The following is a 17048-nucleotide window of genomic DNA, read 5'->3' on the forward strand; positions in this document are numbered from 1 at the left end:
GCCGTGCACCTTTTCCTTCCTCAGGGCAAAAGCTCCTTAATGCCACCGAGTCCATTCGGGTTTTTGGGATCGCTGGGGCCTCGGGTTCCCAAAGGCCTGGTCAGATTTGTGCTACGGCCTGGTAACGCTTTACTGCGGGTCGTCAGTGCTGTTACCTCAAGGAGGGGATTTACAGCTACAGAACCCGCAGCGCATTCGGGCCCCACTTCATCACAGACCAAGCGAAATGTTTCCGCACCACCGCTGCAGTCTCTGAGCATCGCTGCGAAGGGCTCAACTCAAAACCCAGAAATCAGATTTCCCCCGACCGCGGCGCTGAAAGCGACTCTGCAGAAATGCCTCTTTTTCTCCTTTTACAGGAATTCGCCATCCATCGTTCCTCGCAGTCACGCATCGCACCGTCTCACTCTCCACCTTTCCCGCGGAGACGTCAAAGAAGAGACTGGGGCAGCGCAATCAGCAACGCGCGCACCCCGTAACGACCACTGCGGATGGGAGATGTCCCAAGCTCCTCGGGGATCCCGGCTGGCGGTCAGACCGGTAAGTACACAAACCTCCCCCAAGCCCAGGCGCAGCCCGCCCGGCTCCGCGCAGCCGCGATGCCGTGTCTCCGCTCTGACGCCACAAACGGGCCCCAGCTGCACGTGCCTGGTGACGCCAACCGGCACCCACCGACCCGCTTCCGGCCTTCCCCCGCCCCGGGGCAGCAAACGCCACGAAGCGGCTGGGCCCCGGCAGGAGACACGGGATAAGCAAAGCCCATCCGAAGGGCTGGAGCCCCGCGCCCACGGCGACCTGCCTCGGCCTCCGCGCTGCTCGGGGAGGGAAAGGCGCCAAGGCGCGGCCGGGCGGGAGGGCCAGACCCGCCTGGGGGAACCCCGGGCCCCGGACCGCCGCTCCCCGGCCGGACGGCAACCTGCGGGAGGACCGGAGAGGGCACAGCGCCCTCCGGCAGCCACTTCCGGTTCGCGTCGCGGAGGAGCTGTCCGTCATTGGGCGACCCGGCGGCGCCTCAGGCGCATGCGCCCGGCACTTCCGGCGGTGGCCATGGTGACGGCGGTAGCCAGGTACGGCCCGGTGGCCTCCCCCGGCGCCTTCCCTCCCCCCCCCAGCCGCCTCGGTCCCTTCCCGGCGGGGAGACAACCCCTTTCTGCCGGCGGCCCCTCAGGGCCCCGCTCAGCAGCGAGCGGGACGGGGCTGCTGGCACCCCGCTGTGCCCGCGGGGTCTGCCCACCCCCACCCGCCGGTGATCCGCCCGGGGAACCCGCGGGGAGGTGGCCAGGGGGCTGCGGGCGCGGTGTTCTGAGAGCTGGAAGTCTGGGATGTGGGAGAGGTTGGGTCGACGTGGCCCCGACCTGCGTGCAGGGAAACCCTGGGCTCTCGAGTGCATAGCTCATCGCTGCTGCAGCTGTTAAATACCTGCTATAGACACATCGGCGCGGGAGAGACGTTGAGCCAGCTCTCACTTTCTCACTATGCTGTAGGTGATTCTTGATTTGATAAATGTCTGCAAAATACTTTCTCTGGTACAGCAAATGTTTTAATTTTCTAATCGTGCCGCTTTGGTTTACTTTTACATCCCAAACACCAAGTGGAAGGGTTGGAAATGAAGCTTATAACTGAATAAAAGTGGCAGGAAGGTTTATGAGAAGATGATTTCTCAAATCCAATCTCAGTGTTCAGTGCTAGAAACATATTTCCCCCCCCTCCCTGTACCATGGGGTGAGGTGGTGGTTTTGCATAACAATTATGTAAAAACGTAAGCAGGATGCCATTGCATGGCTACTGAAATACAACAGATGGTTTTCCTAGACATTGCTTCAATAATGCTTGTGAGACGATAGCTTGTTCAAATCGCACTAGAAAAAAATTAATTCAAAATATTGCAACTGATACTTGCCAACCCTTCAGCAAACCTCAAACACTCCTTCCGTGTTGCCAGCTACATACAATGAGACCTACCAGCGACCAGTGCGTACCACTTCTGTGGCACTCTTCATAATGCCAGTTGCCATCGTTTCTTTTGAGAATTCCAGCTGTGTTACTGTATTCCTCCTCCTGAACCCCTTCTCTGTCTTCCTGTTGAAATGATCGTATTGCAGTGAGGGGCTCTGTCCAGTTCCTGCATTCCTTAGTTTTACTGGTTTCTAATGACCTCAGTGTATTTTTTACATTATTTTCTGCTTATGAAGTTTGGCATGAAAGTTGATTATGTAGGCATGTAAGTGCACACTGGCATTTCAGTAATTCAATTGTTTGAATTAATATAATCATTGTTTTTTCTCATTGGGTTTTGAATGCGTTTTTTGAAGTTTAACTTACCATTTATGGGGATCTTGTGCATCAGAGAAATTGTCAGCAAATTTCCCATTGGCTTATTATTAAATCACTGATTTAACAGACAATGCTATGTGACCTTTTTTTTTCTGGCTTAGATGTCTGTAAGTTTGATTTCAGTTTCTTTCCAAAGCAGTTGCGTCAGTAAAACTGTCTAGCTGATATTAAATGCAAGTAATGCTCACTTTTCTCCCCATCAAACATGGCTTATAAGGGATTTAGTGAATTTGGTCTGCTGGAGGGAATGCCCATTTCCCCAGTAAATACCAGCTTTTGATGCAGAGTCTGATGAGAAATTCATCTGTCTGTTCAGTTGTGCTCAAAGTTCTCAAGAATTTTAAGAGAAGAAATTAAAAGTCTGTTTAAATTAGCATGATACCCATTTTAGAGTGTGCACTATAACATCAGCATATACCCCAAAACTAATTACAGTAGTAGAGAATTGCAACTGATTCACAAGTTGCTTCCCCCCCCGCCCCGTCGAATGTGTAAAGACTAGTTTTGGTTTTTACAGATGCTCTGGATTCAATACTAGAACTTATTTGTTTAGTGCTAGAAATAATCAGAGGGTCATCGTAAGTTTTCTATCATTTTGAACTCACCTCTACCTTTTTAATCTGGGGGTTGAATTACCCCCACATTTCAAAGGTCACAGACCGTACTGCTGAGGCTTGTTTTTAGAGGCAGTTCTTGGCTGTGCTAGCATTGGACAGAGTGCGTTTGCTTGGACTGCCGCCAGTTCCAAATTTAAGTCAGGGCTGTCCTGTTAAAAGACCAGAGGGAGACACCGTCTCACAGAGTCACTGGCAAGTGAGTTCTTTTCAAAGGTAGGATATTGTGCTTTCTTCAGACTAAAGTCGGTAGCTAACCAAGGTTAGAGCTGCTGTGCTTCTGGCCAAGGGCTTCCTTAGAAAAAAATTATTTTTTTCCTTCCTTTTATCCCCCCACCTTTTAAATGGCACCTTTTGATTTCTGAGAATAGCCTCCCAGTTGCTGCCATTTGTCACGTAAAGGACAATGTGATTCTAGGTGGCTGAAGCTAAAGGAGAATAGGTGTTTAGGGAAACTATCACGGTTTTAGTTTCTTTTAGGACTTGATGTCATCTTTGGTGCTTTTAGTGCACTCTTGACCTTATTAACCAAGATCCTTGTTCCTTCAGAAATCATTGTCCTGGATTTTACAGGACAACATGCAGATTTTGTTTTAAGGGGAAAGTTTTTTTTTAAAATAGATTTAAGTGATTTATTTTCTGGTAAGCCTTTCAAAAAGCTTCCAATCACCTGTATTTGCTTACATTATTGGTGTTCTGCTGTCTAATAACCTGCATATTCTAATCCTGCCTTTTGGGACGGAGAACTGAGAATTACAGGACTTTATTTGAACCAATAATGAGCAGTGGCTTCTCTCCTGCTGGTAACCTGGTGTCATAAACATTATCTGTCAAGAATTAATAACAGTTATAAAACAGCATTAATCACCAAGTTTTTGAACAAAGGTGACAGTGAGGTCTCAGACCTTTGAGCGAGAGGTCTGAGGATATCCACTTCATCTCCAGTTAGGTGTGGAAAGCCATGTGTTCCACACCCTCCCCCACGTTTTTAATGTGACATGGTGTTATGTGCCCTGGGATGTCTTTAGCTACTTCAGGGAGTTATCTATCTTAAGTTGGGTTTTATGCTTTTTATCTTCTTTTCCCAGCCTTTGTCTTGCAACTTAGCGTTTTTGTTGATGTGAATCAAGTCCTTTTTTATCTATGATCTATCTCATTCTCCTGCAGATTGCAGTTTTTTTCCCCCTGGATTTTGCAACAAATAACCCCAATGCTGAACAGAATATAACTTCTCCTTCAGGTTGCAGCAATTCTTTCCTTTGGGTTTTCCACTAAATAGCCCTGAGAACTGAACAAGACATAACTGCCACCCTGCTGTGTCAGTAGCCTGGCCCGGGGCTCTGTGAGCCGGATATTGTTGAACATACTGCAGTATGGCTTGAGCTGATTTCCATGTTCACTTGTCCCACTGATAGTTATTTTATCAATGACTATTTAAAGCATGTTCAATATGACAAGCTAAAATAAGGACTCATGGGTTTGTGGTATAAGCCAGTCTATGAAATAAAAGAAAAACTTGTTGCTGTAGGACCGAAGTGCTACAGGAATTCTGTCTTCTTTCCAAAATAATTTGGTTCATCTAGGTTGTTCTGTTTCTCAAGCCTGACTGAACTGAGATTTTCTGTCAGGGGCTTTTTTTAAGGGGCCATTTGAGTACCTTCCTTGGAAGAAGATACTGCAACTGTATGCCTTAATAAAAAAGGACCTACATCTCTAATCAGCTGGCTAGTCCTTCTCCCTCTTGCTACCCTCCTTCATCCAGTCTTTCTCTTCCCCATGCCATATCAGGAGGAGTTACCTGTTGATTCACACTCTAGCCTGGAAGCTGCAAAAGTGGGTTGTTGCTGCTGCTGACTGGGTTCTGGGCTTGCTGCAGCCTTTGGGCAGAGAGTGGGAAATTTGCCCAGTTGCTGTATATAATAGGTGGGGGAGAGAAAGAACAATGAAAGGCTAGGAAATAGTTTTCAAGTGAAAAAGGATTAAAGGCAGACCTTTGTTTAGAAAGTACATAAGTGATATGATTAAGGAATAAGTTAAGCAGGTTCATATTGATGAGCAATGGATGCTACCTGACCAAAACCAGGTTAGCTTTCAGTTGATAGGCTTGGGGGCTCTTTTCCACCAGCCTCTGTGGCAGAGTTCAGTCCTTGCAAACACAACCCTTATTTTTGTCAAAGAATCTGAAAGAACCATGCTGTAATCAAACATGGGACCCCTCCTATCTCCTAGTGTGGTTTAGTTAGAAAAGGTGTCAGAAAAGCCCCATCTTCCCAGCTACCTTTTCATCTGCTTTATGGTCATCTGCATTTTACTGAAATCAGAAGCAAAGCTGGTCAGGATCAGATTTTTAAAATGCCTCAGCTTCAACATGGGCTCATGAAGAAGGTGCCACTCCACCTGTCAGCTCCCACTTTGGAAATAACAAAAGGTCCTAAATGGGAGCCAAAGATTTTTGGTTCCAAAATGTCCTGTAAACCACGCTGCTCAATGTCAGCACAGCACCTGTTGTCCCTGCCCACACCTTGACTTCTGAATCTCAAGAGACCATTGAGAGCAAAAAGAAAAAAAAGGGACAACATAAAGAGGGCAGCTGCTTTAAACAACTAGCTGAACATCAGCTAGTAAGGAGAACCTTCTTCTTACCCAGCTTAAAGAAGGCCAGTGGTCGTGTCTCAACAGCTCTTTCCCAGGAATTATTTTACTGGTGAAACGCACTCTTACGTTAAATCAACTCTACCAGTCCTCTGCTGTACATCCGTACAAAACACACACTATTTGTGTGCACTCAGCACAAAGAGGTGGAAGAAGATGATGCTGGTCTGAGCAGCTGGGTGCTGTGCTCATGCACTGCTTTGCAACGGAATGAGTTTAATCCTCCTTTTGGGTTTCTGATTTCCCACTTTGGGCATACTCCCTATGCCTGGGGGAGCTTGTGGCCTGGATGTCTAGCTGCATTATGCACAGTATATTACACAAGGATGTACTTTGTAGATACATGAGTTAGCTCAGGAATGGGAAGCTCCAAGGGAAGTACCTTGAGAAGAGTTGTGTACTAACTTGATGGTTTTATTTTTAGACCTTGTCAAGCTTATTTAGAGATAGCTCAGCTATCTTTATGTGTTATTTTATTGTGTTCTAGCTATTAACTCCAGAAATACTTATTTTATACAGTTCATTACTGTTTCGGCAAGCTAGTCTGTTCACTGACCAGCTACCTGAGGAATTCTGTCAAAGCCCTGGATGAAAATCTGGAAGAGCTTGACATTTTCCACATTAGCTCTGTTCTGTGGCACGTAGAGCCTCTGCCATCCCCTCAGCTCCGTGCAAGCTCAGTCCTACTTCATGACACTGAATTCTGGCTTAGCATTATTAGTTACCTCTTGTTTTCTGCTTCTCATGCTGTCCTTTTGTTTGAAGTAGCATATGAGTTGTGTGCCCAGACCTTTCCCGTATCTTCCTGGTAAAGACCTATCTTGCAGTTCAAACTGCAAGAGTTCAAACTATCTGCACAACAGGGAAGATGTACTAATATTTGATTTTGACTTTATGAACAAGCCAAAAGTCGTATAGATTCCAGGACGGGGTTGTAACTGACTTTTTACTGTGGCATCAAGCATAAAACCTTGGGGGTATATACAGCGGGAAAATTAGTGACCTTTTTTACAGCAGAAGTATCACTTACTCTTTGGCCATGCAGTAAGCTGTAACATAAACTACTCCCCTGAAAGCAATGGCTTAGCAAGGAGATTAGGGCTATGCATTGGTATCAGAATCCAGTTCCAGGATGAGCTAGGTCTTGTAGATAGCTTTAGCTTAGGTTTCATTCACAGGTTTAATTTCAGTATATTAGAACACAGGTTCATGCTGTTAAACTCCATAATTAATGTTGGCCTAAAAGTAAAGAGCATGAATGTAGGCTTTAGCCTACTAGATTGGACATGTGGTTCATTTAAATCAGATAACTTGTCTCTACTAACAGGTGGTGAAAGACACAGGAGATGGAAGCACAGATTTCAGTGCACTGAGCAAATAACGTGCTCAGAGAGAAAACTTACTCTGCGTTTCCAGAAAGTAGACTGGCTTACATCCATCTGGGATAATACATAGTAACTGGTCTCTGGCATGTAGATATTGTGGTACTGGCTGTTCTAGAGAAATCTAAGAGGTTTTATTACAATCAGAAGAATGCAGAGAGATATCCCAGCCCTGAGGAGCTTTCACTCTAAATAAACTTCATACAAGAGAGTGAATCTAGAGCAAAACGTGGGAACAGCATCTCTGAACCCAAGTTTGTTACATGACAGCTGACAAGATCCAACACCAAGTGTTCTGCTGGGATGTTCAGATTAGCGGTTAAATGCTTAACATTGGGTACTGATGTGAACTTTTGAAAGTCTAAATAAAGGGATAAAGAAATCTGTTGAAGATACCTCTGTATGGGATTTCGTTTATTGGTGGTCTAAGGCAGGGTTAAGAAAAAGGATTTCCCTAGTTTTCAAGCCTCTGCTAATTTTCTTGATGGTGAAATGATCTGTTTCCTTTTATCTTGTGGCTCTAGGAAGACCGTTCAGAAAAGAAAACTCATGGATCTCACACGCAGTGTCATCATCCCACTGCTCTTTGGCAGCCTGGGGATCTTTGCCCTTTTTCGGCTACTGCAGTGGATGCGGATGCGAGCTTACCTCCAGGAAGCAGTGGTCGTGATCACAGGGGCTACCTCTGGCCTGGGAAAAGGTAGGTACCAGAAGGCAGGCACCAAAAGCAGGACAAGCAGAGGCTTGTGGAAGGGGCACCTGTTGGAATAAAGCAGAAAGTTCCCGTTGCTCTGAATTTTGGGAGACATAGCTTGCACAGTCATACCAGTTATAACTACAGCCAGCGCAAATTTTGATCCAAGAAAGTCTCAAAATTTGGTGAGGAAAATTTTAATCGTGCTGTATAAACTGGAGCTCATCAAAGTAAGGAACAAGTTGTACTGTTCTTGTACTGTCAGGGGTCTTGTCTTTAAATCCTGAAAAAGCCAGGAAGTCAAATTGTTTCTCCAAAACTTCCCAGAACTGGTGTTCTGCATTCATGTTTGTTGTATTTCCAGATACCCTGCCATACCTTCCACTTCTACTCCCTGCCCCCCAAGTTAAGGTACCTTTTTTTTTTTTTGGTACAAATCCATCCATTCTAAATTCAAACTCTTGGCAACATTAACACCAGTGAGGGTTTTTTTTTTTTCCTAAATAGAAACACAGTATATTTTTTTCCAAATAAAATTTATTTTTTGTGTGAGTAGGTATTTTCTCTAATTCTGCTTTCTTGAAGAGAAGACAAGGTGCTCACTGCTATCAAGGCCTTTCATTAGGATGAGTACATTTATAGAACAAATAAAGCTTACATTGATGCTGTCTTTGCATGTGAGTTTGTCCTTAAGGATAGGGGTGTTCAGTAACTGAATGACCATAGATTTCCACTGTCATACAGTGAAGTTTCCTCCCTTACTGACTCATTGGCAAGATCTTATACTATTCCCCTCACTCCCAGTTATTAATGTACTAGACTACCTCTAATTACTGTGTGTTCTTAGACACCTTTTGTCCCTGTCATCTCTTGCACAAATAAGCAATTTGTCTCACTGGATCACATAGGGGTAGGGCAGAAGAACGTGCAATTGCCTCAGCAGCTGGTAGCACGGAAAGGAGGACAAGAGCATGGCATCCCTTGGCATCTCTTCTTCAGCCTTTCCTTGACGAAAAGGATCACCTCGATGAAGCCATTAGTTCCAAGGCTTCCAAAACCTTTGGAGGTGTTCACTAAAACTGGAACTCCTAAGATCAGGCCCCACTGCATTAGATGACATACATGAGGTAACTGTAGTCCCTCTTAAGAAGGGCATATAGTCAAAAATTAAGAGGCACAGGCAAATTCGACCAGCTGATGGGGAGGATAGGTAAACAGCACAATAACTGCATAACCAGCACAGTAACTGTGAACACACCAGCTGCCTCACCGCTGTCGTGTGTCTGTCAAAGTCACAGGAAAATGGCATCTTGCTGCGACTTCACTGTAAATCAGCCTATTGCTCCAGAGTAATAAAGCTACCTTAGATCCTCGCTAGCTAAAAGCGGTTTTAGCCTATCACCAGGTATGATGTTGGTCTGCTGTTTGTCTCTGACATTCAAATGTCTACTTTTCTCTCTTCCTTGCTTCCTCCAAAGAATGTGCAAAAGCCTTCCATGCAGCTGGCTCCAAGCTGGTGCTCTGTGGCAGAGACGGCGAGAAACTCAAAGACCTGGTGCAGCAGCTATCTACCACGACCAATCACCGAAAGAACGTAAGTGTGGAAGGAGAGGCTTGTTGTCTCATGTGGCTGGGATTTCTGTTCATGTTGTTACAGAAGTTACAGAATTGCTTGTGGCCTGTTCTGTTGAGCAATAGGAAAAATGCAACTCTGTGGTTAGGGATAGATACTACTGTAAGAGTACACTGAGCTGACATGTCATATCTTGTAAAAAACCTACAAAAATAAGTCAGCTGAAAGACTCCCTGCCTTGTAATGGAAGTGGAAGTATATCAGAGTGCAGAGTGCCCAGACCCCTTGCATCTGTATGTCATCTACTGAATCTGGAAAAGTGACTTTCCTTCTGTTGGCTTTTATTTTTCACGTCTAGTTCTGCTGACAGGGGCTAAGAAAGGTAGCGCTGGCTTCTGAAGAAGACACATGGGTTAAGTTTTTTACTATTTCAGATGCATTTTCCTTAATAAGACAATAGCAAACTTTAGTACTCGAGGAAGATCTCACTTGCCCCTTTCCTAGGCTCTGGTATAAGGAACAGGCTACAGGAACAGTAAAGATGAGAGCATAACCTGCTTCTGTCGTGTGTTCCAACCAAATGGAACTGCTGCACTCTAATGCACAAGGTTTGGATGGCCTTGCTTCTGTGCTGCCAGGGCTGGGAAATCCCATCATGAGCGTGAACATTCAGCACATTCAGCACACCCTGAACTGGTCTTTTGCCAACTTTTGTTTATTCACAGACACATAAACCTCACACTGTGGTATTTGACCTCTCGGACACTAAAACTGTCCTAAATGCTGCTGAAGAGATCCTGAAGTACTTGGGTCATGTGGACATACTGATCAACAATGCAGGCATTAGCTTCCGCGGCACAATTGTGGACACAGGACTGGATGTGGACAAGAAAGTGATGGAAACAAATTATTTTGGTCCTATAGCCCTCACCAAAGGTACCCATGATCCGGATTAGGAGGGGACAATGGCCAATACCTTCTGCAGGCCAACACAACTAAGCACAGCTTAACTTCTGTTTGTAATTGTATTTGGTGCAGTACAGTATAAGAGGGAAGGCAAGTTTCGTTTTATGGGCAGGCCTCAAGTTGATGCTTGGGCATGATGGTGTGGGGAGTACCCGATTAGAGATACCACCTTGATAAAACACCTCCTGACTGTAGTCTGGCGGGAACTTATGAAGAGAGATACGGTTAGCCTGGCTGCTCTGATAAAACCCTAGAGAACACAATATGGGCTCTAGGTGAAGCTGTAGCTTTCCTAGGAAGCTTCTTTGTTTACAGAAAGTTCAGCCAGGAGGGTGTCAGCTGCAGGAACTGGAAAGATGTACTGGTGGCAGAAAAGAGCAAATCCCACTGACTGTGGGACATCACAGCAACTGCACCAGCCTTTGTGCAGCCTGGTGAGCACAAGGAATCTCCTGATAGGTGAACGTCCCAGACTGCAGCTTCAGGCAGAGGCATCCCGAGCACTATCCCTTGCCCAACCCCTACACTGAACAAGGATCTTGTAATTCACTGAGGAGTCTCTGAATGCTCTGAAAGCATCAATTCTTGACAGCAGTAATGGCAGGACTGTTATTCTGAATGGCTCTTTTCTGTCTTTTGCTAGCACTTCTCCCGTCCATGATCAAGAGGAGACAAGGCCACATTGTGGCCATCAGCAGCGTTCAAGGCAAAATAAGCATTCCTTTCAGATCAGCATGTAAGTACCTCCACAGAAGATGGGGAAGACGTATTTGGGGCACCAGACCGAATGAATACTTGGCTACTGCTTCCACATTAGCTCTCCATAGAGCTGGCTGCATGCAGGCAAGGCAGAGCTGTGCATCATTCCTACTGTGGTCACAAATCACTGACAGCTGTTGAGGAATGCACTCTCAAATACAAAATCTTAGCCTTGTCCTAAGGTTGTTAAGGGATGGGGAAACAGAAGATGCTTTCAATGTCTTGAAAACAGATTGATATTCCTATCTTATCACTTGTGAGTCCCTATAAACTTTCTGATTAATTCCATGATTTTATTGCATTTTATCCATGCTGTTTGCCTGGTTAATCTCCCATAAGAAAGTAGGAACTTCTTGTTTTAATAAGTTTTGAAGTGCCATAGTACAAACAATGCCAAAATAACAGCCTGAACAGTGATCTTGATCTGGCAAACTCTTCATGCTAAATCAGTTATGAGAAGTAGTAATATTGGTGAGATTACTGGAAAAAGCCTTATAAAAGGTAGAGGAACTGAAAGGAGACTGTTTGGTATACAAACATCTGTAAATCACTGAAAATAAACATAAAAATGGAAAACTACAGTGGGGATGGCACGAATGGTAGGGCATGATGCTGAGTGAAGGAGAGCCTGGAACGTCTGCACCGTCTGGTCTTGCAGATGACGTGGGTATGATTGCACCAAGAACTGTGTTCTGAGGAGCTTCCAGAGCACTTGCACCGTGACCAGAGCTGCGTGGGCCTGGCAGTGCAGAGCTCGGCTCTCGCCTAGGTCCTCAGACAGGGTACGGAGCCTGCGCTCAGCTCTGTGCTGCTGCTGTCAGCCCTGCAGCCATGTTGACGTGATGGCAGTCACGGTGGTAGCGACCAAGCATACATGGAAAGGGAGTGAGCAAAAGGAGTTGCTCAGCCATTTAACAGGGGGAAATCCTGCCCTAGGCCACACTTCTCTACTCCTGTCTGCTCATGTGATCAGGTTTTGACTTGTGTGCAGCCAAGCTCTGAACCTGCTCTGCAAGTCCATAGCGCTCAGCGCACGAACGCCAGCCGGGCACTCGGCAACAAATGTCAGCTCTGCCCTCCTGTACTGGCATCGCATTCCCCCAGCCCCAGCCTGCCTTATCAAACACTTCCCCAGCCAGGCTTCGCGTCTCCTTTATCACGAGTGGGAGGCAGCTTGGGTTCACTCCATAGTCCTTTGGCATGGCTGTGATATTAAGCTCAGGATCCTAGCCAGTTTCTAACTTGAGTATTTACGTTTTGCCTTCCTAAATTGCCTCTCACTCCCACTACCTGTTGCTGGCATTCAGTAAAAAAAACTCTACAAGTTAGAGAACAGCTGCTGGGTTCTTGCTGAGAAGTGGCTGCATTGCAGTGAAAAAACCCATTCAGGAGAAAGAATCTTCCTTCAGCCTTGCTCCTTCTCCTTTGTGCATAGTCCTTTTCCTGTTTTTCAGATGCTGCCTCTAAGCACGCTACCCAGGCCTTCTTTGATTGTCTACGAGCAGAGGTGGAGCAGTATGACATTGATGTGACAGTGGTAAGCCCCGGATACATTCAGACAAACCTCTCTCTCAATGCTGTAACAGCAGATGGATCTCGCTATGGAGGTGAGATATGATTTTGTGCCCTATATCTAAAGCATCTCCTCATCACTGAGTTACTGCAAAGTGTGCCTGCAACATGTGGCCTCTGGTGGGGACACAGGTTAGCCCTGAAGTATAAAAGACAACTTTAGATGCAGAGTAGGAACTGTAACACCCCAAAATTAACCTTCCTAAACAGCAACTACTGACTTCTAGCCCAACCGTGAATTATACCTGCCTGTGCTTCCTGGTGTAAAAACCAAAACCATACAAGCAGCTATGTTCAGTTAGAACAGAGCATTCCTAGGAAAGGTACTTAAGCGTGGGCTTACCTGCTGGCATTGGTGCTTACTTGGCTTTCCTTTGGCAGTTATGGACAAGAACACCGCCGAAGGACAGACAGCCGCAGAGGTCGCTCAGGTGGTTCTCAATGCAGTGGGACAGAAGAAGAAGGAAGTACTTGTGGCTGGTCTAACACCCTCCCTGGCTGTCTACCTGCGAAACCTCTTCCCCAGGCTCTTCTTCACCTTAATGGCAACTAGAGCAAAAAAGGAGAGAAAAGCAAAGGACTCTTAGAGCTCAGCTAATTCGAGCAGTAACTGTAGGGAGAGGCCAACCCCCTGCAGTTTGGCTGAGACATCAGCAGAGGTGCTCCTGCAGGAAAAACCTTTCTCAAAATTCTGCAATTTACCATTGCATGGAGAGTGGGAAGCAGTTTCCCCCACCTCAGGGCAGGCCCGCTTGCTGGGAGACAGCACCTAAACCTCACCTGAAGAAGGGTGCTTGGACAAAGGGGGAGAGCTGAGGCTGCAGGGGAGGGTAACTCAAGGGAACACACTTTGCAGTAGGGGAGGCCCATGTGTGGGAAGACTGCACCTCACCTCACTCCAGGCAGGCTCAGCTTTACTGGCCCACTACAAATAAAACCCCTGGTTTGCCTTCACACGAGCAGATCTTAGCTTTCCCCACCCTGTGGCCTCTGTGAAATCATCCTCAGTTGGGAGTCCTCCTTATTAGTGTCTCCTTCCCACCCGTTCCAATCTTATCTAGAACGTGTTACTTGAAGTAGAAAACTTCACAGAGCCTCTGCTTGTTAACATGCCAAATCATGATATATTAAGTCCAGTGCCACTTTTAAAAAAGTAACTGATGTAAAATGTTTTATTTGGCAATTGTTTTACCTGTCTGAATAATGCCTTACTGATGTACATTTAACTCTGTACTACCTGACAGTACAGTATTAACCCCAGCACCAGTTAATGCAGGGGAAGCACTGAACAGATAAAAAATAGCACAGCAAGGTGTACTGTTGCGTGTAAATAGTGTGCAGCTAATGGCAGCACACCTGGTCCACCTGCAGGCCTAGAGCACAGAGCAGGTGTGATTCTTCAGAAGCCAGGCACTGTCTCCTGGCAAAGCAGAGGAGAGTCTGTGTGCATACGGTGGACAGCATAGGAGACAGACCCTTACTTCTCATCTGTTTTAAAGCAATCACAGATGCTAATTAGGATCCCATCCAGAGGGGGAACAATACCCGCCTGTTCAGATATCACTGGCTCCAGGGAGTCTGACAGCCTGAGGGAGTGCCATATTCCATTCCTCACCCCTTGTCCTCATGTGAGGGATACCTGCACCACTAGGAAAAAAGAATCACTGCACAGAGATAGTTCACTAAGGACAGAAATAATTAACTTACAATTGAAATAAAGCCTACTAGTGGGAACCAAGGTCCAGACCCCTGCTGCCACCTCCATGCACTTACCAGCATTTTCCACGTGTACTGCCTTGTACGTTCCTGCCTGCGAGTGCACATCTGATGACAAATAAATTAAACTGCTGTGAAATTAATCCTTTGTTCTACTTCAGCTTGCAGGTAACATTAGAGGAAGGGAAAGCAGGAGGGTTTGGGTTTTCTTTTCTTACATTCCCGCAAGGTGCTATTGTACCAATAGTAGTTGCAGAACAACATACTTTATCCCAGCCCTCTTTACATCTTCTGCTAGTTTACAGGGACATAGTGTGAATCCTCACAGAGGATTAGTCACACTAAAACTATGATTACAGGTGTGCAGGCTCAGCAGGACCTTCTCCTTCAAAAAGTCTTTTCTCGACCACTACAGATTTATAAATGATCTCTGAGAATCCATCCTAGATGGTGACCAGTACGCGTTTAATGATAAGAATGCTGCCTCTCAGTTTGGACATCCTCTACCATTTTCACTGTGGCTGGGGTTGCAGGTTTTTTACATAATACCTAAGGTTGAAATTGCAGGTTGAAGCTTTCAGGTGTACGTATCTCTTTCCTGTTACGATAGGAAACCAAGGCATTACCTCCGCTCCCCCTCCACAAGAGTTTCTGTAAGTGTTAGTTGTGCTTTTCCTTTCATGTTTTGCACGTTCAGGTCTTCCATTTCTTGGCAAAATACAGTACTCCAGCCAGTCTTGTCCAGCTGCCCCGTCTTCTGGTGTTTCAGTCATGGCAACCCCGGAAGGGCCAAGGGGCCACTTTGCATTTCTGTGTCATCATCGAGGGTGCTGAGGGGTGTAACACATCAGGCCTGAGGGAAAAAATTACGTGTGAGAATTACTGCAGCTACTGTTTGAAGTACCGCTCCAAGTCAGAGGTTACCCAGAGCGAGCACATTCCCCTTTGAAAGCAAATTCCCTCTCTGTGATGGGAAGAACATAGGACACTCCATTTCAGAGCGCCTCCATAACGGTCAGCAAAGCGTGTGGGGCTTTTGAAAGGAGGTTTGTCCCTAGCCACTGTAACCCACCACTACTGGTGGGGGGGGGAGGGGGCAGAGACTGACCCCAAAGCCCCACATACAGCAACCATCATGTGCGATGCAGTCAAACACACGACTGTCGAGACCCCTCTCATTCTCCCAGGTCATTTTGCATCATTACAGCACTGACTTCTTAATAGCCAGGATGTCACTAAGCATTTTAGCTAATCATCACTAATATTTATTGTAAAACCAGCCCCCCACACCCCACCTATGTCCTCTCCACCTCAGAATGGAGCAAAGGGTGCGTTTTAAAAACAGACCTACCTGTTGTGACCACTAAAGCTGACTTTTCACCTTTTTTCCTGCAATGAGAGAACACAGGAAACTTGCTCATTTTAAACTCGAGTCTTTGATGCAAGCCATGCATTTAGGGAGCCTACACAGTGTTAGTCCTGCCATAGTGATCATTCCAGACAAGGGAAAGCTTAACACAAAGTGCCCAGGACCACAGAGGTTTGGTGAAAAGGAAGTAACAGCCCTGAGAATTATTCTGCATTGATTATCAAAGGAGCAGGAATGTCTTTTGTGTGGCTAGCACAAGGATATTTCAGGATGTTCTGCAGCAATGAAGTACTTATTGGCTACAGCAGATCTGTCACTAGTTTAAAATCCATCCAGTAGACGGGACTTTAGGAACAAACGACGTCAGGACTGGAAGGGCAGCCTGCCCAGCAGTCCTGGCCTAACCGCAGCACGATGAAGTAGCTGCATTTCTTCCCCTCCTCTCTGCCAAGGCAACTGTACATTGTTGCTATAATTAGAGACGCTCCGGATCCCAGCTTCTTTTAACCTTGGAGGGAGACGACTCAGCCACTGTACCAGCAAAGAGCTGTTGCCACCTAGAAATGTCTCGATGCCACTGGAGTTTCCTCCAGCCCACGTGCCCACTCAGGTACGGCCGCCTGCGCGGATGGTAAACACACGTGCTCAGAACTCCTGGCAAAGCCCGTTCGCCCAGCACGCACACGACTGGGATGCACGCCCTGCCAACACAAAAGCTGCATCAGCAGAAAAGCATTGGAACCATGGCCAGAAAAGCCTGCTGCAGTCTGGAGGCGAAGAGTTCTTGATGCCTGCTGTTGCAATTTGGAAAGATAAAGATAGAACTACTGAATTTGGTTTCTGACCTCATGAGACTCCCTTCCAAGGTCAGTGCTTCAGCTGTGGAGGTCAGACTGCAGCTACCACTGAAGCAAGCAGTACACCTGTATGCAGGCAGTTTTATTACAGGGCTTTGCTCTTGTAGTTAGATCATAACACCTGAAGCTGTGCCAAGCCACACCTATTTTCCATCTGGTAGGAGGAGATTAACGAAAGCAAGCCCCTCTCTTTTACAAGTAACTGGCAGATCTTGCAAAACAGAAAATACTTCCCATTCTAAGAACAAGAGTTTGACAATTTTGAGCTAAAAGATGAATTAATGCACAAGACTGAATTCTAAAATCCCAGAGAACACAGTTACAAGACACAGTCACGTGGATGCCTTGCAGCAGTAGCAGGTGGCTCCAGAAGTGTGTGTTCTGAGCAAGAGCAGTGGAACTGCGCAGTCAGGGCACAGCCCTCCGACTGTCAGCAGCGGTAACAAAGCACAAAGACAGCTGGACTCCCACCTCGGCAGTCCACAGTCGCACATGGTAAAACACGTTTCATGGAGATGTATCTATGTAAGGAAGAACTCGTACAGGAACTGAGCAGAATG

General features: G+C 46.3%; 1 protein-coding gene across 5 annotated transcripts; it reads left to right on the forward strand.

Annotated features, from left to right (window-relative positions):
- DHRS7B (dehydrogenase/reductase 7B) lies at nt 1-14405 on the forward strand. 5 transcript variants are annotated; one of them, XM_054842742.1, is made up of 7 exons: nt 418-540; nt 7507-7682; nt 9155-9270; nt 9975-10185; nt 10859-10951; nt 12429-12581; nt 12928-14405. In XM_054842742.1, exons 2-7 carry the CDS (start codon nt 7532-7534, stop codon nt 13131-13133), a joined length of 930 nt encoding a protein of 309 aa, XP_054698717.1. In that variant the 5' UTR covers nt 418-540; nt 7507-7531; the 3' UTR covers nt 13134-14405. The 5 variants fall into 5 exon arrangements, with proteins under 5 accessions (XP_054698712.1, XP_054698717.1, XP_054698713.1 ...); XM_054842738.1 differs by lacking the exon at nt 418-540 and adding an exon at nt 765-1067; XM_054842739.1 differs by lacking the exon at nt 418-540 and adding an exon at nt 1116-1480.
- Nucleotides 14406-17048: the final 2643 nt, after the last annotated feature.

The sequence above is a fragment of the Grus americana genome, chromosome 15 (assembly GCF_028858705.1).
Source record: "Grus americana isolate bGruAme1 chromosome 15, bGruAme1.mat, whole genome shotgun sequence".
Taxonomy (NCBI): domain Eukaryota; kingdom Metazoa; phylum Chordata; class Aves; order Gruiformes; family Gruidae; genus Grus; species Grus americana.